This window comes from Lepisosteus platostomus, chromosome 9 (genome assembly GCF_059453375.1).
Source record: "Lepisosteus platostomus isolate fLepPlt1 chromosome 9, fLepPlt1.hap1, whole genome shotgun sequence".
NCBI lineage: Eukaryota > Metazoa > Chordata > Actinopteri > Semionotiformes > Lepisosteidae > Lepisosteus > Lepisosteus platostomus.
The window spans coordinates 27397138-27425106 of record NC_142619.1 but is presented as its reverse complement, the minus strand read 5'-3'; the positions used below and the strand labels follow the sequence as shown (position 1 = coordinate 27425106).

The following is a 27969-nucleotide window of genomic DNA, read 5'->3' as shown; positions in this document are numbered from 1 at the left end:
GATTTCACAAAATGCTTTGAAATCCTATTACAAATACTGCAAATAAGTTACAGAAGCTGTCCTGGGGAGGGGTGGGGAGGGACTCATAGCTAATTAAATCTTTTTTGATGTTGCTGCTCAACATGGTCATATTTACTGTAGTTTCTCTTACAATACGAAAAATGAAACATGAAGATATACCACACAGGGTTTTGAATGTTGTAATACCAATAAGGAAGGCAGCAGGCTTTTCTAATACTGTATCTACAGGGTCTAGGATGATTAGAAGTTAAATGGGGCAAATCTGTCTGCTTCTGCCATTAAGGTGTAAATTCATTAGGCTGCTCTTCTTTACAAATAAAATACAAATAAGTTGTCACGGCAACAGAATGTTATCTCAGTTTTCCTACTGAATAGATTTTTTTTTAAATGCCTCTGAAAATATAGTATTGTTATTTAGCCATTTAGGATTCGTTATTTTGTTTGTGTGTGCTTTGTGTAAATTTATGGTAACTGCAGGGCTGAAAACCAGTATTTTGTACTTGCAATATTCTATATCCATTTGGGTATTCACATCTAAGGAACTTTAACACTTACCATAGTTTTACAACACAGAAATTGTTTGGAAGTCAAGTCAGCAAGAAATAGGAAGACATTTTTTTCAAGTTATATGAGGAGTTGTACGTATTAAATATAAGTTTTTGAATTGTTTCAGCTATCATCCTTTTTGAAAGTCTGTTTAATATATATTTTAGAAGAAAATACAAGGTAAAGCTTACAAACTTGTTTCAGATACATTCAGATTAAATACTTTCACTGAAAAATAAACTACAGTATGTTGCCCGTGACGTCTATAAAGTAATAGGGATGCAGGAGGCCTGTATCTACTGTATATGAAAAAAATAACTTGAGTCAGTAAATATGTGTCCTTTCTATACTTTATGAGCTGTTGTTAAGTGGATGTTGATCCCTTAAAAAAGGTCTTTTGGTGTTTTTTTGCTTCACTGCAGACATCCTCCACTTAGTTAACACCATCTGTATTTTTATTTCATGTCTTACTTATTAAAGTGTGCTTTTTTCTGTTATTTTATGATAATGAAAGTATTTAAGGGAAAAGTATACAGTAAGTAGTGCTAAACACTGCAGTGTATCACTTAAAAGCTACCCAGGGCCCTTCAGTTGACCTTAACAAATAGATGCAGTGGATGTTCAGTGTATAACAGCTATTATGGTAATTATGCAAAAGTCAGATGGCATAGAACATCCTACAGCTAAAGGAACATGCTACCACAGAGAAATGAAACAATTAAAGTACAAAATGATAAGACATGGTCATTTTAAAGTAAAGATAAAAGGTAAGGCTTAAAATTGCCATTAGCAGTCTGGACCATGGTGGTCATGGAGAAGACCTTATAGTGCAAGAGCACTTGATTATGCTTGGGAATATTGATATAAGTGGTGTTCTGGAAATACTGTCAATTCCATTTAGCTCTGCTAATTCCACTTCTGACATATAAAAACTCTGAAGTAGTGAAACACTACTGTGTTTTTCACACAAATAAAATACCTTTCACAGTTGCCCTAACATGCACAATAAATTGGAGGGAAAGCAGTTAAACCAAACATTATTAAGAGACTCAGGGGAACACTTGACCAGGTGTTTTTCTTTGACTCATACACCAGATATATTCAAAAGGCCGTATCATATAGATTCTTGGTTCTTTTTCTTAGTTAGTAGACTGCCCTTAGCACTTATTGCTTCTCTTGCAAATTCATATTATGTACTATTGAACAAATCTAATTTCAAAAGTCTCTCTTTACTTACACGTCAGTGGACATTGCCCTTTGTTTTTCAAATCAGAATTTGATTTCCTCATCAATATTGTTATTAACCTTTTCTCACTCCCATAGGGGAACAATCAAGAGCTGTTTGATGTCTGAATACCTGTCTCTGCATAAATAGCTGAAATGCTCAATCAAAAGTCATGATGAAATGTGTAAGACTATTCTGATATGCTGAAGAGGCATCTTCATGTCAGTGCTGTTGGACACTGTAATGTAATGTTTATGGTAAACAAGCTGAGCCTAGCAGCATAAATTCCCTGAGTCATAAATGTTGTGATTGAAGGTTGTTAGAGGGGAAATCAGCTTGTTCATGAAACCTGTCAAAGTTCACCTGACTTCTTTTTGCTGTTTAATTCCATGTTGGCCTTTTAATTACATTTTTTCTAAAATCACAGATGATATTCAAAGAACAGGCTAACTATACAGATGTGCCTCATTAAGCACAAGCACCAGTTAAACAACATCCTTTGTGCCTTGCTCTTACCCCATGAGAAAAAAAATGGACTAATGCAAACATCATGTCTTTCAAGGATCATTTAGTGTACTGTGCAGTAATGCATTTCTTATAAAATAAATGTTATTTACAAAATAGTGTTGTAACATTAAAAACTAAGATTTTCGTCTGTATTGTTTTAGATATGCGGTATTTAGTAATTAATTATAATTATATATTTCACAAAGACTTCTTCCTGAAAATAAAATGTTTGCTTTTATTGTTTCAGCTCCTATATTGTTCTCTTTTTTATTCCAGGTATCTAGCAGTTACACAGTTCTCTCCAACTCATGCCAGAAAGGCTTTCCCCTGTTTTGATGAGCCCATCTATAAAGCAACATTCAAAATCAGCCTGAAGCATGAAAGCACATATTTGTCTCTCTCCAATATGCCAGTAGAGGCATCTATCCCGGAAGAAGATGGATGGGTGACCAACCGTTTTTCTAGGACGCCTCGGATGTCTACCTACTATCTTGCTTGGGCAGTGTGTAATTTCACATTCAAGGAAACCTTTACTGATAGTGGTGTCAGAGTAAGTAGATTATTTGCTTTATTTAAAATATATTGATTGGGCTGCAGTCAGGCTGATAACATGCCTAGCAGAGCAGTATTGAAGTCTAATCCCCTTGCACCACAGAAGACTTAAAGTATTTTTAATTGTAACTTTAAAGAATAGAAATGCATTAAATTAAATGAGGTTAGAAAAAGAACTTCAAAAGTCTTTTACCATAAGACTGCCCCCCTGTAGTAAGGTTTACTACAATTGACTCAATATAAAATTATAAACAATGAGTCTGCTACAATGGTATTAATAAATAATGAACAGGTGTAATAAATTTGGACTATGTTCATGTATTGTCTTTTGGGTTTGTTTAGAGTACTTCCTTTTTCTAAATTATTTTTCTAAATTATGAGCAAGCAACAACATTTTTAATATAAGGAATACAAATCCCATTTGGAAATGACCCATTGTTGAACTTAATAATATCTCGGCAATATAGCTCAACTGGGAGTAGTTTTGTTCTTAGTCAATTGGGAGTACAGTTTTTGTTCTTAATGTGTACATGTACAATATTCAGCAGAATCATTTGGGTATGTGTTTTGACCAGTGATCCATATTTATCGGAGAATGATTCATCTAGTGAGAGTCATTTAAACACACCAATTGCAGAAATTTCAAATACTTATTTGTTGTATTTTCAGTGCCTCTCAATATAGTTTGCCTTTGTTACTCTAGCCCTGATCACCAAACAGCACATTTAAAAAGAAACATTCATACATATTGTTATTTTTAAGTGACTAAAAACTGTCTTTTTATATCTGCATTTATTTAACAACACTTCCCATATGCTAGGGAAAAAAACCTTTCCTGTTGGTATTCTTTTCCTTTAGATGTTAATATACAGTACAGTACGACATACAGTATACAAGTACAGTAAGTATGTGGTACTTAAAATGCAATGTGGCAAACTCAAAACCTACCTTGAGTTTTTTGAGCTATAACATTACATGTCACAGTATGTTTTGAAGTAGGTGAATTTGATTGGAAAGTTAAATGTGTATGATAGATACAGTATGAATGCCAGTTGCCTTACAGAATCCACTTTGTACTTTGTGATTTCCATTGTTCTAAGATTCAATCATTTCTTATGAGGTAACTGGTTACATTCAGTTCTTTGAAGTAATATCTATGCTTGAAGTCCAAGTCATTTATATGAATTTACTCTAAATCTGTGAGAGTTTTATAAAGGTTAAACTTGTTTAGATAAGTACACCCTGGCAAAAATATTAAATGTACAGTATATTGTTTTATTACACAAATATTTATGCATGTTTTCTGAAGCATACATTGGGGGTACACAATACAGTATGATTAAGGTATTTGGAAATCCTAAATCACCCAGGCAGGGTTTAATGTCTTATTGATTAGCACAAATTAATGGCTAGAGCAATGTTCTCTCAGAGCCATGTGCTCTTATTCTGATGATACTCATCTGGGCCCTAGGCTTGCAGCTTGATTGTCTCCCTATCACGCAAATGCCTTCCTCTGTACTTGCTGAATTCATGGCTGTCATAGTACTTTCATGAATTTACATCCTGTGGAACGTACAGTGCATTCCACAGTCATAGAAGAGATGAACACTTGCGTACAACAGGAAGCCTAATTTGAGTTCCTCAGCCCATATTCTCAGTAAGATATTTATAGTCAGTGAAGAAATATCAATGATTGAATTCCAGATCATTTACGTGATGTTAGTCTAGAAATGTGAGAAATGAATTTTAATAATAATAGAAATAGATGAAAATCAGAAATTCAATGGTGAAAAGGCTATATAAAGCCTTTAATAAGAGTATAAAAGCGCTCCTCTGACTACATTAAACTTTCTCTGATAGAAATATTACATTTCATAAGTTTTCTTACATTCATTGTGTCTTGTTTAAAATAGTATTAACAAACAACAGTATGAATTCTGGTATATACCAGGGTAATAAATGTGATGATAATTAATTTAGAGAAGAATGTCATACATATTCTGTACATCTCTGCAAGAAACAGACATTTTAGAATCCAATGGTTATGCATGTAATAGGCATAAAGAGTTTTCTCAGTGTTTTCTACTGTTATAATAACTTTATTTATAGAGCTTTCTTTGGTTAAGAAGAAACCAAGCTGGCTTTTTCTAAATCTTTCATCCATATTGACCCACGTTATAAAAAACATTACCACAACCAATCAGGATAAACCACATCTGAGCAGCCAATATGAAGTGCTCTCATTGTCAAGTGTTTCTCATCATTAAAATAATTTGTTTCTCTCTACATATCCTATGACACTAAATAAGATGTTTTTTATATGACAAAATACAGTATCTATTAGTATCAACCACAGGGTGAAAGCAGAATTTCAGTAGAGTAACAGCATTGTGTTTCTTTGTAAAGGAGGAAAAAGTAAGTGAAAAGAGTTGAACAGTGTCTAAAACGTTTGTATAGTAGTATGTATTCATTTCTGTTATAGATTTAAACATGATATGTTTTGCATTGTTTTACCAAGAGACATTCAAAATACAAAACAGGCCTAAACCCCTACAAGCTGCATGTTCAGAGGTAAATGAAAATAGTGAAGTCAAGGTGAGAAGTGCCTCATGAAAAAAGTGTGGGAGCAATGCATAAGTATTTGGGAGTATTTGCAAAAATAGAGTACAGTATATACAGTAGCATTACAACTGAGCATGAAGTCTTAAAACTAGAAAATATACAGTCTGCTGTGCCTAAGCACTAAGTTATTTATTTTTACAAAAGAGTACTATTATATGTATTGATATTTCTGCATACTTTTTAAAATTAAACTGTCAAATGAATCACATTCACCATTAAATAATTTCTTTGTATCTTTTAGTCAGGTTAAACCCCACAGTGAGGAATCTGGAGCTTACACTGACTGTAGCTGGACTGGACTTTTAATGCTCAGCATCATGTTGTTGTAGTCTGACACAGCATGTTTGAAAAGAACTGAAATGTCATGGTATATAGTGCTGTTAACAGTTTTACCACACTGCCAGAACGCGTCACATTATTTACAGATCTGACATGACTGTTGTACTTCATCTCCATATTAGGAGGACATAAGGATTTTTATTTAAAAGCGAGTACAGAAAAGCAGACTGGAGACCTCATGTCATCCCTCACTGGTGCCATCCTGAATGCCTGTTTAAAATTAAAAATGTTGTCTAGGTCAATTGGTGTCTCTAAATTGTCTGTCGTATGTCTTTGCCTGCAATGGACTGGCATCCTGTCCAGGGTGAATCCTGTCTTGTGCTAGCTGTCTGCTTCAGTTCACAGTGACCCTGTACTGGACTAAGTGCTTGTTGATAATGGATGATTCATTAATATTCCTTGCTATTAGATTCTGGGAACTGACACTATACTGTAAATAAGCGCCGTCTTTAGGATGAGACATAAAACCGAGGTCCTGACTCTCTGTGGTCATTAAAATTCCCAGGGTGTTTCTCGAAAAGAGTAGCGGTGTAACCGCGGCGTCCTGGACAAATTTCCCATGCCTCCTAATAATCCCCCTCTATGAATTGGCTACATTACTTTGTTCTCCTCCCCCCCACGCGCCGGTTGGAGTATTTCTCGGTCGCAGTTAATGGCAACGTCAGCTCAAAGATTTGGTTCAAACCACCAAATAGAGACTGGTGTGCCGACAAGCGGACCCTGCTGATCCGGGATTAACGCTAGGAAAGAGAGATTAGATTCTGGGAACTACATGTATTCTGTTCATGACCAGTACAGTATGTCCTCCTTGGCCTTTTTTTCTTACCCAGGATTCCAGAGGAGATTTACAGTAGGGTCAGCGTTGGTTTAAGATATTAGTTGATCATACAATGAACATATTTTAATTAATATATTAATAAAATTCTCTTTTAACTAATAAATAAATGGTAATAATACTATATGGTCCTGTATTCTGAAATAATAGAAACAGGTACATGTCCGGTACATTCTTTTAGGATATGATATTGGTATAATTAGTATGTAAACAAGTGTGCAACATGAACCAGCAATTGTGCTGCTATAAATCAGTTAACTTTAGTGAAGAGCTGTGATGTTTGCAAACAAACGTGTTGAAATGTCTTACAACATTTTAACAAAGATTCAAAGTAATCCAATAAAACCATTTGAAATGAATCTCTAACGTACTGTATACAGGAGTTTTACATGAGGTTAAGACTATTCTCCAAAACAGATTAAGCATTGTTTGCTTGTACTTGTACCTTCAACGTTATTGAGGCAATTCACAATTTATTGAAAAAAAAGGAGAGCGATAAATGGGAGAGCAGTATCCGTCCTGTTAAATTAATATCTTTAAACAAAATGACATACCGTAAAGAGGTATATAAAATATATGCCACTTATGTAAAATATCATCTTATTAATTTACGTTTAATTTCAAGATAATTCCAAGAATTATTATCTGTAATTCCAGGAAGAGCCACTGTAACTCAACACTTAAAATGAGTAACTGAAAAAATAAAATCGAAATGAACACATTGTTCAAGTGAAAGACATGAATACTTTACTTTAAAACTTTCTTTAGCTTTTTTTTACTGGAGCCTGTTATTATGATCAACATTTTGAAATTTTAGTGGCTTATTTCAATAAAATGTATTTTTTAACTTAATTCTTGAAACACTTGTCTCACTTTTTAGAACAAAGCAGTGGAACACAAAGAGGCAGGGAAGGAAAAAAAGAATGTAGAGACAAAGCGTTACATTTTTTTCAAGCAACAAAGCTATAAATAGAAAAGCTTAATAAAACAGCAAGCCCTGCAGAAAATATAAAAATAAATAAAGCATGATAACACTTCTTTGTTGTTCAGTTCTTCCCTGCTTTTCTTTTTTTCATTTCTAAAGATACGACTGTATGCCAGACCCAATGCTATCCAAAGAGGTTCTGGAGACTACGCTTTGCATATCACAAAGAGGCTCCTCCAGTTTTATGAAGATTACTTCAAAGTGAAATACTCCCTCCCCAAATTAGGTGAGTACAGTGGGAATATTGAACTCCACTGTTTATTTTTCAAGGTTTGAATTAATTGCATGTAGATTTTGTATCTGTGCAGATGCGTACTGTACATCTTAATAGAAGATATGTTCTTTAACCTGTCTGCCAAGCCATTTTCTGTTTTTGTTTGCCTACCACTATTTACTGTAGAGATTATGGAATGTGTACTACATAGTTACTTAGATTTATTTGATTGGATTAAGTGATTCTTGCCAGAATCTTTTCTTTTGCTTGGTTTTTTGCAAGAGGTGCTACAGTGTAGGTATATGTGTGGACTTCACTTTGTTGTCCTTTATTATGATGGGATTCTTTCTTTTGTCCATCATTCAGTGTTTGTATGGAACAGCTGGTGGAAAATGTTTCTGTAAGAGTTTTAACAGGCATCAAATAAGATGAACACGCTGTATCTCCCCTAGTCTCATCCTGCTTCATTGACTTCCTGTCACTGTACGTATTCATTTTAATATTTTATTGATCTCCTCTGAAGCCCTTCAATACTGTAGCTTGCTCTGTAATTTTGCATCAGACATTCTGAAGTTCTCTGGCCTTCATGGCCTTTGGTGTTGACAGCAAAGGGGGCTACTATGGACTATTACTTGATCTCATTTTAATCACTCTCTGAAATTTTTTGTATAAAGACAGGCGAAACTTGTAAAACTGTTCTGAAAAACTTTGTGATTGTGTAGTGTTGATAAAATCCCTTTACATGTTTTTACTGGACCCTTTTAAGCCAGGGATACACAACTCCTTTACTGGAGAACCAAAAGGTTTTTGGTTTTATAACCGCCATTATTCACCTAACTGAAGTATTGACTTAATTGGACAAATTGATACCTTCTCTTGTTCTTAAGAATCTGTAGATTTAAAGAGATATTTAAACCTTGCTGGACAGCAGCCCTTGAGGATTGGAAAAGGGGACCCTGGATTAAAGCTTTTCAGGTGTTTATAAAAATGGCAAACAAACTCACAGTTGCATCATGTGTGGATTAATTCAAGGTAGCTCTAGAGATAATCCTTGAGCAAATAGCTTATATTTGTTCCATATTCATTTTAACTGCACTATTTAAACAAGAGCCTGCAAGGTTGCACACCTTTCATCTTCTAACTTAAGATCCTCTATGGGTTTACCAAACTCTTTGTTCTCCCTAAAGCATCTCTTACTTTCAATACCATTTTCCTGTATTGCTAAAACTCTCTATCCTAATATTTTTGGTTAAGCATGCAAGTTGTCTCATGTCCTATGTTTTCACAGTGTTTCACTGAAAATGAAACAAAGTACGGAAAGATGGGAATGATGGGAATTCATATTTTTAATGACCTCACTATTTCATTATCACTTTATTTCTTGATCTCTAAACACACTGTAACCCTGAATGTTGTTCCCAGATACATATTCATTCTGAGTATGGATATTAGTGAGATCTTTGTCCAATCACAATGCTACAGTACAGAAGATGTCTTACGACTACTCATTCCTCCGGTTTGCACATACTGTATAAAGTCGTGTAAATCCATTCTCTTGGAGCATTGTGATTGGACAAAGAGCTAATTAATATTCACGCATAATTCAAGACTTTGTTGACTCTGCAAGTGTACCGTATGTGCTGGAAACTACAATAATTCTATTTTTCTGAAAATCGTCAAAGAACTGGTTTGAATATTAATATTTCTGATTATATAAAGGTGCCATCTGGGTAGAGAGTGCAAGCGGCAGTTGCTTGCCCTGAGGAATGTTAAGGGCTGCACTTCTGTCACTGTAATAATCTAAAGATGTGCTGCCGATAGCATACAACACTGTCTTCATAACATGGCTTAGTCCTTGAAACCGAAAAGGTTAATGTTCCCATTCCATCACTGAAAAAAAATAGTTTACATCACACTTGACCTTTTATGGCTTATCAAGCGTGCTATTGTGTTAGGTTTAGATATATAGGACTGCAAACAGGCAGTTTAAAGAAACCAGCTAATCTACATACACAGTAGTAGAGGGTCCTGTTTGTTTTACAAAATGCAATTTTCAAGGCAGACTCATATAGAAAGTATAGACAGCCAAAATACACTGTATAATCTATAGTTTATGGTACTCTATACAGTATATCTGATATGAGTGTCAGATAGCGATGAAACAACTACTGTACATATGAGTAAAGCAGATATATACTGTATCAAGTAGAGGTATTCAATAATAACACTGACTTTGTCACAAATTATTATATATATTTAAACAGCAATGAAGTGTTTACAAACTAAAATAACTGTTTCTTTGTTTTGCTTCTTTTTTTACATTGTTTCACAAGCTGAATAGTGATCTTTATGCTTAAAAATTGTAACACTTTGTAAAGTTTCTCATAGTAATGTTTTCATATACTAAAATACCAATTCTTTATTGTCTTGTATGTTCTCAGGTTAGTTTGTTTTAACCATAGGCTGTAACGTTACTTAAAGTTATCTATCTGTTACTGTACAATTGTATTTTAGACATGTGCTCAGCTATAATGCTCTTTAGTCTTTTTTAAATTCAATTTAAACTGTTTAAAAAATCTGTATTTGTTTCCATTGCACATTTGTTCATCTGGTCGACAAAACTGGAGGGACAAAGCGCCCTTTTTCTCATACTTGAACCTTGGCTTTCAAAGTAACACCTCTTTGTTCTTTTCCCAATTTACTCTGCTTAGAAGAAATGTGCCGATACAGAGTTTCTGGATTTATTCTTTTTATGGGAGTGACTCACAATCAATTGTGGACAAAAAAAGTGTTGAAAAAAGATTTTTTGTGCTTGGTCTCTTGTCTATTTTTTTATCTTTTAAGCAACTGGTTCAATTTTTGTTGCACAATTACGTACTCCTTCATTTAGCACCTTGACCGCGTGCCTTCCATGAGGCTCAACACAGCTGTGTTTTCTTTCATTGTAGCAATAATCAATGGATGAAAAATAAGCCAACCCTTAGCATACTAAAGGAAATTATGATAGCTGTCTCACACTTTGCTAAGTGTTGGGACGTCACAGCCTTTTTGTGGATTATTTTAAGTATCGTTGCCGCAACAAAGAACTCCAGGAACTTATTCATTATTTACCACAATTTTCAGTGATTACTTTTCAGAAAGAACATCAAACATTTGTCAACATCAAAGTAAAACAACTATGGCTCACGGGATCAAAAGGTAATTCTTTTAGGGTATAGAATAAGCAGTTTTGCTCTGATAGAGAACAGGCCTGTACATACAGTACATATATAGATACATATATAGATAAGAATAAGAAAGCTTATGATAAAATGTACTGTAGAACATTTTTTGTCTTATAAAAAGGGGAGGATATTTAGTTAAGATTAGGTAAGAAAGAATTGCTCATTTGGAAGCCTGACATTGTATCCTCACACTTTTAAGAAACCTTTATATATCAACAAGACCGTTTCTTGTTTATATATAGACTATTTTATTTTAGAAAGTGTTGGCTTTCTGAGATATACAGTACAGTATGTGGAATAATAGCCCCACATCTTTTATTATTCATAAAATCATTATTGCTCTTTTGTGTGTGCTTTACAAATGTTCTTATCCTGAGTGACTTACAGTTTTAACTCATTTTCACACTTAGTGTAGGTTCAAAAAGGAAACAAATAGGATTACCACCAAGAACAATAAAATTGTTTAAATAAGATTACAATAAAAACAAGCTGGGAAAGACGTATTACAGAGGTCATAAAAATGAAACAAACAGGAAGTATAATGAAGTATTGCTTTAAACAAGAGCAAGCATATACGTTATAGGTAACAGAGGCAGAAGGTAGTAATTAAATGTTAGTTTATGGCCAGCAGCCATATCACCCTGCAACTCACAACTGGCAACCCACTGAAGCTAAGCAGGTGTGAGCCTGGTCAGTACCTGGATGAGAGACCTCCTGGGAAAAACTAAGGTTGCTGCTGGAAGAGGTGTTAGTGGGGCCAGCAGGGGGCGCTCACCCTGTGGTCCATGTGGGTCCTAATGCCCCAGTATAGTGATGGGGACACTATACTGTACACAGGCGCCGTCCTTCGGATGAGACGTAAAACCGAGGTCCTGACTCTCTGTGGTCATTAAAAATCCCAGGGCGCTTCTCGAAAAGAGTAGGGGTGTAACCCCGGTGTCCTGGCCAAATTTCCAATTGGCCCTTACCAATCATGGCCTCCTAATAATCCCCATCTATGAATTGGCTACATTACTCTGCTCTCCTCCCCACTGATAGCTGATGTTCTGGCGCACTATGGCTGCCGTCGCATCATCCAGGTGGATGCTGCACATTGGTGGTGGTGGAGGGGAGTCCCCATTACCTGTAAAGCGCTTTGAGTGGAGTGTCCAGAAAAGCGCTATATAAGTGTAAGCAATTATTATTATTACTGTACATGTATTTGTGACCATCGCTGTTCTGCACGGGCTCATGCCCTCCGCTACCCGTTTTCCACAACATCTGGGGTGCGAACCCGGGTCTCCAGCATAATGCAACAGGGAACCAGCCGCATGAGCTAAAGGAGACCTCCCTCAACCCAGGCAGCTGAGGTCCCTGCTACGTGCAGGGAGGGCAATGACGTCACCGTATCCAAACTAGCTCCACTACATATGTCAGTGAATAAGTGAATTTCATTACTAAAATGAAAATTAAAAACGGTTAGTGTAATACACTGTAGGACTTACTAACTGAGAACTGAGTGATCACAGATACATTATAAAAAAGACTTTCTTTGAAGAAGCACAGAGGGCTTTTCAGAAACTGAACAGTCCATTGTTGTAAGAATTCCTTTTTTCACAGTTAAAAGTTCAAATTTTTATATGCTTTTGCTCTGCTGTATCATAGAGATACTTGCAGTATACGAATAGCTGGCAATTGAACTCTATGTGCATTGCTAAATACAGGCCTACACTCAGGGATCCGAATACTTAAATGTAATTCACAATCAGACCTTGTCAATCCACTAAATATTTTTCCACAAATATGGATATTCGGACCCAGCCTGCTCTGCAAACATAATTTAATTTTGATGTCCTAAAGGGGGTCTTCATCAGGTCTTCACCATTTATACTTGCACAACATTCACTCTTATTTTCATCTTCACTCTTGCAGTGGTATTTCATAAATTCTTCCATTCTTCCTTTCTCCTCTTTTCACCTTCATCTTGACAACCTCTTTTCACGTTCTCTTACCCTTTAGGGGTAAAACGGATAACTAGGCTTAAGGCTTGGAGCTGGTGCTTCCCCATTAATATAATGTGTCTGAGACAGTGACTGGCACGTGCAGATAGCATGTCGTGTGAAAATGAGGATTGTGGTCATTACATTTGTCGTCGCAAGGCTTCCAACTAAAGTATAATCAATGCAATCAAATATATACAAAGATACTGCATGTACTAATAATAACAACAATACTACTACTAATTATTATTATATCTTTCCAAACCCTAGCAACCTATACAAAGTGGATAAAAAAGACAAAAAAGGTACAATAATGAGTAAAGGGAAAAAAATACAGATGAAGGGCAAGATGTAGACCTTGGTAAAAAGGAAAGTTTTAAGTTTGGATTTGAAGAGAGGCAAAGAAATCGTCTCTCGCAGACTCACGGGAAGGTCATTCCATTACACTGGAGCAGCAACAGAAAAGGCACAATCACCAAAAGTCTGTGATTTAGCCCTGGGTATAGTGAGCACAGGACCAGCCTCAGGTAAATGGTGCCTATGGGCAGGGACATGGAGCAGTTCAGAGATGTACTGTACAGTATGATGTGGAACCAGGTGGTTTAGAGTCTTGAAAGTCAGTAACAAGGTCTTATATTGAATATGTGTCTTTATAGGCAACCAATGTTGAGAAAAGTGTACGAGTGATATGCTGCCAGGTTCTGGTGTGAGTTACTGGCCTAGCTGCAGAGTTTTGAAATATTCCAACTTGTTAAAAAGAGATTCAGGAGCCCATGGAGTAAAGAGTTGGAGAAATTAAGCCTTAATGTTATAAATGGATGAATCAGGCACTCAGTATCGGACATTAATAGAAGTTGCCTAATGCAGGCAAAAAAGATCTCTTAATCAAAATGTTCAAATAAGGCTAAAAAGACAGGAGAGGATTAAGTGTGACTCCCAGATTCCTTATTATGGCTGACCAGTGAGTTTTTCCAGCAGAGATTTGCTGCCCACCAGTATACTTTGTGTTTTGTAATGATTAAGCTTCAGGGAATTTGATGTCAACCAGAGTTTTATGTCACCCAAACAAGAGATAAGTGATGGATGGGGGAGACCACAGGGGGAAGACGTTTTAACATAAATCTGAGTATTATCTGCATAACAGTGAAACTGAAAAACATGTTTGTGTATAATTTGACCGAGAGGTAGCATATAAATAATAAAAAGCAACAGACCCAAGATTGAACCTTGCGGCACACTGTGATTGACTGGGGCCATGAAGGATTTATGGGGATTGAGGGAGACAAACTGCTGCCTGTCAGACAGATAGGAGCAGAACCAGTACCAAGACAGTATGATAGAGAAAAAAAGTTTACAAGTGGTTTAGCAACATAGTATGATTTGTTGTATCAAAAGCACCACTAAGATCAAGGAGAATAAGGATTTTTATAGCCCCTGAGTCAGATCCAATGAGTAAATCATTTACAGCCCTGACAGGGGCAGTCTTAGTGCTATGATTGGAGCAAAAGCCAGACTGAAATAGCTCAAAAAAGTCATTAGCTATCATATGAGCCTGCAATTGATCTGCCACCACACATTCTAAAAGCTTAGATAGAAATGGTGAATTAGAAATTGGTCTGAAGTTCATCAGACCAATGATTCTTCAGTATATGAGTGTTTAATGCTGTCAGGACCATATCCATGGAAAGATAACTGTTGACATTGACAATTAACAGGCAGATGTGTGGTAAGCAAGCTTTCGGCAAAGAGGTAGAAATGAGATCTAGGCAACAAGAAGTTTCTTTGCTCTTAATAGTTTTTGTAAGTTGATCTGAATGAACTAGGCTAAATTCAATGCTCTGGTACAGACAGAATGTCATTGGAAAAGTTCTCAAATACTTGTCTGAATCAGGAATGATATTAAGGTTTGATTCAGACAATTGTAAATTTATAGCATCAATCTTGGATTCAAAGAATTGCACAAATGTAAGACAATGGTCAGGGGTGGAAGAAAGAGCAGAGTTGTCAGGGGGGTTTAAGTGATCTTGTTAAAATCAGACAAGAGCAATTAAAAGTAATTGCTTTTTGGTAATTGACCAGGTTTAGATCACGGAATTAAGTTGGATCTAAACCAACAAGGCTACATATTTTCAATACATTACATGTCAAATAATATAGAATTTGTCAGAAAAGCCACCTGTTTGCCATTCACATGGGCAGGGGAGTCATGCAAATCCTTTCATGTCGAAGTATGTGACAATGAATATTTTTTGCTGTATGTGGATTGGATTTAGATAGCTAGAATCAGGCTGTACTTAAAATCCTGTAACTGAAAAAAATACAAGTACAAGTGATGAGATGTTTGTTTTCAGTATACAGTATGTTTTTTCAGAAGAGTAAGCTTCACATTATTAAATTCAATTTACAGAAGGCTTTATAGAATTATTTAAGGCTAAAAGCTTCTCCAGAAAACAAGCCAACAAGGCTACATATTTTCTTTTTGTGTACCACACAATTTCACACAACAGCAAATGGCAAATGGATTATAAATTATTCTTTTGAGTAACAAAATGTACTCTTTTTAAATGCTCAGATACAAATTCAAGAAAAGCTGACATATTTCTGTAAAGAAACTGGCCACTTTGTTAAAATCTGAGCAAAGGTTACTTGTTAGAGTTCGCAGAGTGAGAGCAGATGAATTCCAGACGTTTACAAGGGTCAATTATGTGTTAAGTGAGGGTGAAAGACAGAGTAATTGAAATCCATCTGGATTCATTGCCACCGTTAGGACTTGACAGACAGGAGAACAAAAGAAAATAAACTGATCCCATGCAAATTTGGCATCCATATTAACCAGGTGTAGGTTTTTTGAGGATCTATGCACATAAACTCTCTGTTATGGGGTACCTACACCCTATTTGGTACTGTATAACCTGAACTATAAACCAGGGGAACTGTGAAATCCAGGAGGAGGCTGGACCAACTCTGGTGTAATTCCTTCTTACGCTCTTGGTCCATAACCTGCGTTGCCCTACCGGATTCCTACAGTATACAGTATAAACCTAGTTTTAAAGTACGAAGAAGCATTCTAACCTAAATCTTCAGGGAAGTCTAACCACTTTCGTCTTTAAAACACCACAGGGAAAACCTAACCTGCTTTTCACATCAATGTTATCAATGCATCAGTAACCTTTTTCCCTGGCCTAACCATGAGCCCTAATCTACCGGTAGTTTAAATCCAGGAATGGTCAACTAGATGCATAGACACTGTGTCCTGTGAACACAATGCCTGACCTTTTTCAGTCAGTGGTTTCTTAGCCACACACCTGCAATGTAAACTGTCACAGTCAGCTGAGAGACAAAGCTGCTTCATTACACTAGGATGGGTTCTGCTGAGGTATAGTCTCCAGGCCAGAAACCCGAGTAATTAGAGTATGATGACTTCCTGAAATGGGTGGCATGGTGGCTCTGTAATAAATAAGAATTACTTAGGTCTGAAATCTAGAGGAAGCTGGATTTCCTGGAGAGAGGTTTGTATGGAGATGTTCAGTATTTAGGAGAGCATACACACTGTAATTTGTTTAGCATTAATCTAAAATGAATAAAGTAACAGCTTGTAAGCTTGTTTGTACCTTGTATGTACAGTACCTTTATATTTAGCAAAACAGTTGCCAAAAAAGTGCCGTTCATGATGAAATGTAAGCTTCTTGTTGAGCTCAAGATGGATTGTGAGAGCAGAGGAATTTCAGAAGAATATTCAGAACAGAGAATAATAAAATAGAGAATTTTACAACATTAAACAACTCCTGACAACATTAAACAACATTAAAGAAACATCTGACTGGCCTGATCTAGTCACATCTCACAAGCTAAGAAAGGCTGGGCCTGGTTATTATTACAATAAGGCAACTCTAAATCAAGCAAGGCTGCTGCAGGAAGTGCTCGTGGTGAAATATACAGTATGTCCCAGTACGGTGATAGGGGTCGCAGTACTATAGGAGGTGCTATCCTACAGATGAAACTTTGTCTTTCAGATCTTGACTACTCGGTCATTAAAAATTCCAGCGTCATGGCTAAATTCCACTTTTGACTTGCACTTTCTGGAGTACCTAGAGACCTCCTTTAGTGATTTTTCACCTCATCATCTGTGCGGTATGATTTGCAGTATAGTGGGGTAAAATGAAGCATAATGGCTACTGCAAGCTACCCAGGTGATGCTATAACTCATATATGGATGAGGGGGATCCCCTTTTTAAATAAAGCACTTTGGGATGAAAACTCTAAGTACAGTGATGATGATTATTATTATAATGGCTTGTACATGTAATTCCGGGCTTGAGAGGAGTCATCAGAGTTGAATATAATTTAGCACTTTTCTTAGAATTGTGATGATAATTGATATTATAAGTAATTAAACAAGTAATAAGTTTATTCCATGCTGAAAAGAGAAGAAAGAAAACACAACATTTCGGCCATGGAACCTTCTTGAGCCTTCTTCACACCTGAAAAAGGCTCCATGGCCGAAACATCTTTCTTCTCTTTTCAGCGTGAAATAAACCTATTACTTGTTCCTTTACAGCCTACGCATACTGATGCAGCTACCCACCTGAACTACTTATTAGTAATTAGTTGATTGTAACACTACTAGGCATTACTATCATACCTTTTTGACCTATTTGACAAAACAGCGAGTCTGGAAATACAAACTAATACATTTCTGTAAAGAATCCTTAACTGAAATTGAAATGGAAACTTATTTAGATCTTGATTCATAATTAGAATAAAGCAGGAATTTAAAATGACAAAATCGCCAGTGTTGCTCGGCACTTTGGCAAAGTGAATCTTCACAACATTGTTCTTGCTTAAATTAATTCCCTGCAAATATTAATTCAGTGTGAAGCTGAATTAAATTAGATTAGGGCTACAAAAAAGGTAATTATCTTTCTAATTTGTATGAACATGTTTAAAGAAGCCCACTGCTGTCTTGCTGAGGCTCAAAGTGTAGTGCTTACAGCACGGAGTTAATTAGTGATAATTTTTTAAACATTTCTACTGTATTTTTCAACCAACAGCTTTATTTAGAAAACAAAGCCATCAGTAAGGCTCACAGTGATAATAAACGAGCTTTTCTTCTAATTGTGGTATAGCACACTGTGTAGGGCTTACACAGGCTTTATACTGATTGTCTCCTCTTTTCTTTGTGTTTTGCCTTTTATACAAGGGTTTCAGCCAAGAATGCTAAGACTAAACAGAGCTAGCAGAGGATTTTCTTCCTAATGAATAAATATTATGAGACATTGATGAACAGAAAGTCAGGCTTCCTCTAATGTAATCATAGACAGAATTTGGTTAACACGCATCCACATAAATATTTACCAGTGACTTTTACATTATGACTTAATTAGTCAGCTTATTCAAATTGCCAATACATTTGTGTGTATTAAATGTACTAGTCTTTGACATCTTTCTTTAACATTTTTTAAAGGATGGATATCTTGTTTTTCTGTTTTCCATTTTATTATCTGTAATTACTTTACTTTCCACAAAAATATGATTAAATGTTTAAAAATGTAGTTATTCCATTGTTGTGTATCCTAAATTGCAAGGAATAGCAGGTTTTTTGCCTTGCAATACGACGTAATATTTGGAAAATTAGCATTCCTAAAAAAGATCAACATGATCTGGTAAGAGAACTGCTCAGAGTCGATTGAGAAACAAATCTGAGAAATCAGAAAAAGAAAAATTGAGAATCGTGAGCCAAGTGATTCAGCAAGAGATCATCAATCCAAAAGCAGCTGTTTAAGATCTCCAACACTAACTGGTGTCTTCAGAATATAAACTAGCCATTCATATAGCCATTCAGTCTCATCTGCATATATGTTGCATTCAACACTGAGCTGGACATAAGAAGCCTCTATTTTGAGAGTAAACCACAAACAGGGGTGGCTGCAATATGCCTAGAATCATGTATTATAGACAATGAACAGTCAATGTAAAAATAATAATAACAATCCTTACACTTATATAGTGCTTTTCTGGACTCTCCACTCAAAGTGCTTTACGGATACTCCCCACCACCACCACCACTGTTTAGCCCCCACCTGGATGATGCTATGGCAGCCATAGTGCACCAGTACGCTCACCACAGCTATCAGCTATCAGTGGGGAGGAGAACAGAGTGACAAAAGCCAATTCATAGATTGGGATTATTAGGAGACCATGATTGGTAAAGGCCAATGAAAATTTGGCCAGGATGCCGGGTAACACCCCTACTCTTTTCAAGAAACACCCTGGGATTTTTAATGACCACAGAGAATCAGGACTTTGGTTAAATGTCTCATCTGAAGGACAGAGCCTTCTTACAGTATAGTGCCCCCGCCACTATACTAGGACATTAGGACCCACACAAACCGCAGGGTGAGCGCCCCCCTACTGGTCCCACTAATGGCTCTTCCAGAAGCAACCTTAGCTTTCCCATGAGGTCTCCCATCCAGGTACAGGCCAGACTCATACCTGCTGACTTTCAGTGGGTTGCCAGTTGTACTGTATGTTGCAGGGTGATATAGCTGCTGGCAAATTTATCCAGCACTTGAAACTATAGAGTAATTTGAGCCATGTTTTAGGAAAAGAATGACGCTATGGGGGAGGGGGAAAAATCCCTCTTTTATTCATATTTTTATTCCACAATGTCTAACAAATCAGTAAGCCACTTACTCCTGGTAAGGTGTGCAACCACCAGAGCAGGTGCACTCCGTGGTGCTGGAGAGCACCAGGCCAGCAGGATTTAGAGCTACCCTTTAAATAATAAATTTCTAAAGGACATGGGACTCTTTATCATTTCTAAAGGTTGTTTGTTCATTTAAGTAATTTAGTGAACATTTGGACCAGAAATCAGAATATCCTTAACCTTCAAAGCCTAGTATTTCTTGAATGAGGTAAGGGGCTACTTAACCAGTTGTTCCTAATCTTCAAATAATAGATTTATATGTATTTACTGTATATAATATAGTTATACAGATATAGGTTATATGTATGTGTATATTTTATGATGACCTATAAGAACAACAATATTGGGTGTTTCCAGGACCAGTGTTGCAGACCACAGACCAAACCTATCTTGTAATTATAGGGCACAACGTGTCTGCTAATGAGACAGTCCATTGAAACTACTGCAGAATGTAAAGCTCTCCCACAGTTGTCAAAACTTCACAATAAAGCACAAACAAAACTGAATGGGACCAGTCAATTAGTTACTGTATTTTTCTTCACTTCCTCTGTTCATGACAGTTGCCAACCTAGGACCTCCTGTAGCTGCAGCTAGAAATATTCTAGAAATGCTATCCTAGACACTTACCAGACTTTAATTTTTCATATTTTAAATATCCTCTTTATTCACATGTACTGTACAGTCAAGAGATGCATATTGTACATTGTATACATTGTCAAGGATATATAACACTTAGCACTGTTCTCCCTGAAAGACCTTTATCACATAGCTCAGGTTCTGATACATGCTAAAGGCATTTATAGTGTACTGTAGGTTATCAGGGAAGTCAGTTGTCTCCCTGAGATCCAGAGTTGAGGTCATTATTCCCGGTATTTATTGAGTGCAGCATCAATAATCTCTTAACTAGCTCATAGAACTACTGTACAATACCACTATGCATGGCACTTTTCTTACTTGCTTTTATTATCTATAATTTTTAACACTGTTTTTTTACTGGTATTACAAGTTATTGTATAGAACCTTTTGGGAATGCATGGTATAATATTCCCCCTTTTAATAGATTTTTACAAAGCAATTGAAAGGCTTTGCTGTTCAAGAAAATCATATTCTAGATGACTCTTTAAAGACCCCTGGGGAATTATGTTATTGTTACTGTACATGGTGCTAAAGAATAGATTAGATTGATTAGTTAAATCCTTAATGAAATATATACTGTAATGCATGCATTGCGCATTCATGCCGTTCTTCTGACTCTTTTTTCTTCTTAATTATTTCTTGTAGTTTTGTGTATATTCGATATTTATCTGAGGTATCTGTTCAAAAAGCCGGAAAAAGTAGACAAGGTGATGTATCTTTCATAATGAAGTTTCTGAGTACTGTCTCTTTTCCACACTGTCGATCACAACACATATTCTGGTCTACAATAGTTTAACTGCAAGTTTAACAAATTAATCTTTTTCATGTGAACATACGGATTCAAGTTGGGAATCTAGCCATTATTGTTATGCTTTTTTAGCCAATGGATGTTTTGTATTTTGATCTACTTTTGCCTTCAAGAGAAAAAAAAACGTAGTTGAGATTTTTACCCGAAGTCAAATATTTCCCCAAGGAATGCCAGCGTCTGCAGGAAATTGTGATCAAAGTTTAGTAAGCATCATTTCTAGCTCTTAAAGCTAAACCTTTGCTTCTTCTCAAAGGCAAGGAGTTGTTTCTGAGTTAATCAGCTCCAGGACAAAATAATTTAAATACTGTATTGAGTAGATTTGTAGGTGTCTTTCAAATTCTTTTTGCATAGACAAGAGTTCATAACATTTTTCTAACATCCTAGTTCACTAATTTGGAAGAGTTTGGAATGCTCTGAGGAAGATAAATGATTCAAATCCCATGTTACAGACTTTTTTGGGAATATTATTGCAAGGACTGTTGAATTTAAAGACATTAACAACTTGTTTTGGATATGGGCTTCTTATTGTTAGGAGCTTTTATGTTTCTCCTGTCTTTAATATTTAATTTAATGTAATATTATTATATGCAGTATTATTGTACAGTACAGTATTATTATTATGTACTGTATTATTTTCATAAACCATATTGCCTTTGCAAAAGCATGTTTGAGGAATAGTGATAAGTAATGTGTGAATATGTAGATGCATAATATTTCTAAATGTATAATATATAAATGTCTTGAGAATTATTGTAATCATAATTGCTACTGTGAAATCTCAGTAAAATGTTTAGAACCACTTCTGTCATTGTTTGCATTTCTTCAGTAAGTAGAGCTTAACAGCTAATATATAGAGTCTGCTAGATCCACCTACTTCTCTCACATCATTGAAAATCACCAAAACAATCCCAGACATCTTTTCTCCACCATCAACAGACTGCTCAAGCCTAACTGCCCCACCACATTACCTGCCTCATCACAACTTTGCAACACATTCTTAGATTTCTTTAGTTCTAAGATTGACAACATCCGGCATCACATTCTCTCCACTACGGATATAATTTCCACACCTCCTCCCTCCTCATCCAACTTCTCTGGTTCCCGTCTCTCCAGCTTCTCTCTTCTTGACTCAGCATCCCTAAACAAACTAGTTACGCGCATGAAACCCACCACATCTATTTTAGATCCCATTCCCACCACTTTATTCCAGTCCTGTTTCTCTTCTCTCTGTCCCATTGTCCTCAATATAATACATGAATCCTTGAGCACCGGCATTGTACCAACGGTCCTCAAAACTGCTGCTATTACCCCAGTGCCAAAGAAGCCTAACATGGCTCTCGACAATCTTAACAACTTTCGCCCCATCTCCAACTTACCCTTTCTCTCTAAAATTCTAGAACGTGCTGTCACACTTCAGTTACATAACCACCTCATGACAAACAACCTTTTCGAACCCCTCCAATCTGGCTTCCGTCAACTTCTCATCCTTCTTGATCTCAGTGCTGCCTTTGACACTGTTGACCATAACATCTTGCTTTCTTGTCTCGAGACTGTGTTTGGAGTCTCTGACACTGCCCTCAAATGGTTTAAGTCTTACCTCACTGATCGCTGTCACTTTGTCTCTCTCAATGGGTACAGGTCTGAAATTGGTCTTGTCAAGTCTGGTGTCCCTCAGGGCTCAATACTGGGCCCCTTGCTCTTTAGCATTTACATGTTCCCACTTGGTCAGCTTTTAAGATCACATGGCCTCAGCTTTCATTTTTACGCTGACGATACTCAAATATACATCCATACCAAACCCGACACTGATGTGGCTGTCTCTATTCTATCTAATTGCATCTCTGACATAAAAATTTGGATGACTCAAAACTTCCTTCATCTTAACTGTGACAAGACTGAAGTCATGCTTATTGGTACCCCCCATCAACTTCGTAAAGCCAGTCCTGTAACCCTGTCTGTAGATGGCTCTGTACTTGAGCTCCAATCAAAATTGAAAAACCTTGGGGTTATATTCGATTCTGGCTTAACATTCGACCCACATGTACAGCATACTGTCAAAACATCTTTTTTTCACCTTAGAAATATCGCAAGACTACGCCCTATGCTATCATTAACTGTGGCTGAAAAGCTGATCAACATATTTGTATTCTCTCGAATTGACTACTGCAATGCTCTGCTCCCTGGGGTATCTAAATCTACTCTGAACAAGCTGCAGTATGTCCAAAATTCAGCAGCCAGAATCCTGACCAGGTCTAGTGCAAGTGTTCACATTACTCCTATCCTGGAGTCCTTGCACTGGCTTCCGGTCAAATTCCGCGTAGACTTTAAAATCCTCATGCTCACCTACAAGGCTTTACATGGCTTGGCACCTCAATACCTGTCTGAACTTTTATCGCCCTACTCCCCACCTCGCTACCTCCGCTCTTCAAATTCTGCCCTCCTTACTGTCCCCCAAGCCATCTACATTGTATTGGTGACAGGGCCTATTGTTATTGTCATCCTGTAAAGCGCTTTGAGAAGCCACCTTTAAAGGCGCTATATAAAATAAAGTTTATTATTATTATTATTATTATTATTATTATTATTATTATAATATGAGGTATAGGGGCTTGCTTTCTAACTGTCAGGTCTATGAACAATTACCCAATCTACCAGTAATGTAATTTCCAAATGTCTTTTGCTTAGATGGTTGTCACTCCTTTTTCATACAAAGAGAATTATATTAATTTTCAGACAGGTTGATCCAGGATTTGGTAGTTCATTCTGTACTGTGATGTGATCCTTTCTTGTACAGATTTAAAAATCAAGCAGGAAGAAAAGCAGTAGAGTTAAATAACAATCTTAAGTTTGTATTTATAACTGGTTTCATTTCAACAGAAGAATATGGAAGCATTGACTGCCTCTTGAAACCTTACTGCCTTATTCTTTTCATATCTCATCTTGGTTTAACTTCTTGACTTAATTTACACAATGAGAAAGATTCATTTGATGTTTATCTAAAAAATGAATTGATCAATTTGTTTTATGTTAAGCAAATCAGCACAGTGAATATCAGATTGTAAGACTGTCTTTTTTTCTTCTTCAAACGAACTTAATCTTGCCTATTGCAATTCAAGTAGCTTAGAATTAATTGTATTTGCTCTGTACTCTGGAAGGAAACAAAGCATGCTTCAGAGAATGTGAATAATGAAGATGTGTTGCAAAAATACTAGCAATTCTCAAATCTGCTGTTGTTTTGGATGAGGAGCTCCTTTGTTATCTTTGGGATTTCAGTGGTGAATGGATGTCTTTTCAAGGCATAAGTAATCACAGTTATTTAATGTGCTCTGTCACAGAGTTTGTAAACGCTAATTGGGGATAAGAATGAACATTTTGCACTGAATACCAACGACTAATTTACCTACTGATTTTGTCTTCAACCATTGCTATTTTTCTTTAAGTCTAATGCTGTTGGGTTACTTTGTCAGACTGGTTCTTGAGCCAAATATATCACTTAGAAGACTGCAGGAGGTACAGCAAATTGGAGTTCAGTTCACAGGGAGCACCTTAAGCAGTGAAACAAAGGAGCTTGATTCTGTATTGAAATGTATACCTTTCAATAACAATTGTCAGAAAAAAACTTTTTTTTGAAACATAGACTGCATATTTGCCCATCTTTCTATTATTTTTGGTACTTTAGGTTGTATTCAATGTGTGATAATCAAGTTTACTCAGCTGAAAACTAGAATAGAAAAATTCCGACTGTTTCTTTGCCATGTTGGGAGGGTTTGTCTTTAATTGCTTTGGAAGCTGAACTCTGGAGACCCACTGATACATGCACAGTGATAGGGATTTAGTACTAAAATGGTATTACAGTTTAAGTAAACACTGTAGGATGTGAAGAGCGGGCTATAGTTAGTTTAATTTACAGGGGATTTATAATAGGGATTTAATCTGAACAAAATGGACTCCTGAGAATCCATAATGTAATCATGTAATTGGATTGATTATCACCAAAGAAGAAAGCAGTGTTCAAATGCAGAGTGAACAAATAAGAGTATAATATAAAATTCAGCTCCACTACATGACTGATTGTTGTCAAAATTACAAATATTCTTTTCTTTTCCATCTATCAAAGAGACACTTGGGCGGGTAGGTACAACCTAGCAACATTTCCATCATTTGTGTAGGAGACTGAGATGAAGTATTTCTTTTATTTCTGTAAAGTCACTGGCACCATGGTAACTTGCTTTAGGAGAGCCAAAAACATTCTCCTATGGGAATTTTACTGCAAAGTTCACAGGGCAGTTATGACACATATTTAAAAAATCACAGCTGTTCCTGCGAATGCTGTCCTCGGCAGAATTTCTGTCCTTCTACTGCCATTCAGTACAGACTGACTTTTGTTTTCCTGCTGAGATTTGCAACAGCCTTTTCTTTTTTTGGGGGGTCAGTATAGAGTGCTTTCCAATTACTAAGCTGGTTTGTTGGTATAGGAACATTCAAAATCAATAAGCTACTAACACCAGAAAAATCTTAATGGAGTGGAATTCCTTCTTTTGTTCTTTACTTTTTTTTTTCATTCATTCTTAATCGGAATTACTTTAATGCTGTGAAAAAAAAAGATTTCCAATGCTTTTCAGACGTCCTTCAGTAGCAAGTGAAAAGTAATGATTATTAAGCATTTTTCTTCTGTGTACTTTAGAATTAAGGGATATTTTAAACATTCTCCTTAAGTGGGAGGATGAACTATACTTAGTCTTCCAGAACAAGAAGTCATTAGTGTCAGGTGCTGATTCAGAGCTGTGCTCAACTCATGTGCATATCAAATTGTTATTGCAAGTGCAATCTCGGAATTAAATGGGAAGCTCTCATAAAATTACAATATAATTATATACACCATTGCAGTAAAAATAGGGTATAAATAGAAATAACACATTTAAAGTGCCTTGTTCTGCAAAATCTGTAAAATAAAATCAGAGACCTTAGAAAACAGCTGGAAAGTTTCAATCCAAAATACTAGTTAATTCTGAACAGATGGAATCAAAAGATGAAGCCATTTTTTTTTTCAAATGGACAAACATGAACATAGTCCCCATCTAAGATTTTCTGTTAAGACTTCTGTCTCACAATTCCTTGCAAAGTAATGTTAAGGTAGCCTTTATCCATTGAGAAAACTCATTTAACTTTGAAGACTTGTTCTGCTAAGATCTGCTTACTGCTTCACAAATTTACCCTGCAGTTTCTTTCTCTGAATTATTACTAGTCTTGCCTTATGTATAATATCCACTTACTTTTCATTGGTTTCCACAGAAACAGACAAATCAGTCACTTCAATTTATTGTCCAAGTCCAATGTCTTCTATTTTTAGTACCAAGAGTAGTTTGAATTTCAAACGTAATTCTGCAATTAGAGTTTGAGAAAGATCTGCTTCACATCTTACATTCAGTAAGCCACAGACAATGGTTAGAGTTAAAGAAATGTCATACCTTATAGTTTTTGCAGATGCTATGTGGAATGCTGCACATCTTTTATCAATCTGGTCCTCAAAGCCTGATCAGACAAAAATGTTTTATGACTTTGATACTGTATATGTGTGTCTAGGTTTAAGAAGCATTATTAAATAGATGCAAAGCTTAAAGAAACTGAAAAGCATTCTGACCATATGAGGATTTTTTTTTAGTTTATTCACATTATTGATTACATATTTTATTGATGGCTTGGAATAAGGACTGTTGAATCCAGGTTTCTATAGTTCAAAAAGTGGCATAATAGCACCTTTTGTTCAACAGGGATTAGGGAAGTTAGAAAAACGGTTCTGTCAGTAATATTTTTATGAGGAGCCTCCTGAGTAGATTAATCACTAAAGGTGCTTGCTCGGAGAACAGGAGGAGCCCTGACATCACCAGTTTAAGTATGGATCATGCCACTACAGTAGCTGGCTGTGTCTGGATACAAGAACAAAGAGTAAAAGAACATTGAACAAAGAATTTTGGCTGGAAAAAGGTCCTTTTTAAACACGAGTTCCCTAACCATTGGAATCTGGCAATTAGCTATGTAAATCCATGTATAATAAAACCGATAACTGCAATTGCACAATAATACACGCATTTAAAAAATATAAAAATATAGATATTTGAAGAAGATATATGAAGAAAGCACACCCGAAGAAGGCTCCGCAGCCGAAACTTTTTTTTTCTTTTCAGCATGGAATAAAAGTATTACTTGTTCCTTTTATTTAAAATAATACTCATAAAAATGTTTGTTTTTTAAGGAAGCACATTACTGCCACCAAGGGAAAAAAACGACTCTGATAACAAATTATCTCGTAATTACGAAAAAGCAATGATTACCTCAGTGTACAACCTGTTACTTTGTGCACTGAACGTACGTATGTGGAAGCGCGAGGGCGAGGATTTTTCCAGAAAAATCAGAAATGCGCTTGCGTAGTTATTTATTATTTAGCTGTTTTTTTTAAAGGTTAAAAATCTAATTCTGTTCACTCCATAAGGCATAAGACAAACGGTCAAATTCTGATAATAAACAAACCGACTAATGTAAAGGGGTAGTGTGCTTAATACTTTGGCTTTAACTCGCCTGGCTAAGGACTGAAATTCAGCACCGTCACATCCCCCTGAAAAATCCCGAGACACGGACGCAGATACGAACACTGAGCCAGTCGGTTCGGCTGTGGTTTCGCCAGAAACTAGCAGAACTAGCATGTCACGCAGAATAAAGAAAAAGTGCGTATGATGCAGATTTTATCTTGTTTGAACATGTAGATTCCGAAA

At 36.2% G+C, this 27969-nt stretch overlaps 1 protein-coding gene across 2 annotated transcripts in view; it reads left to right on the top strand.

The window, feature by feature from the left end:
• Positions 1-27969, top strand: part of LOC148654691 (thyrotropin-releasing hormone-degrading ectoenzyme-like) — a 222821-nt gene that overhangs the window by 6454 nt on the left and 188398 nt on the right. For both annotated transcript variants that reach the window (XM_088644538.1, XM_088644540.1), the window contains 2 exons: positions 2576-2849; positions 7732-7858. In XM_088644538.1, the coding sequence (XP_088500664.1) occupies positions 2576-2849; positions 7732-7858 (401 nt within the window). The remainder of the gene's footprint in view (positions 1-2575; positions 2850-7731; positions 7859-27969) is intronic.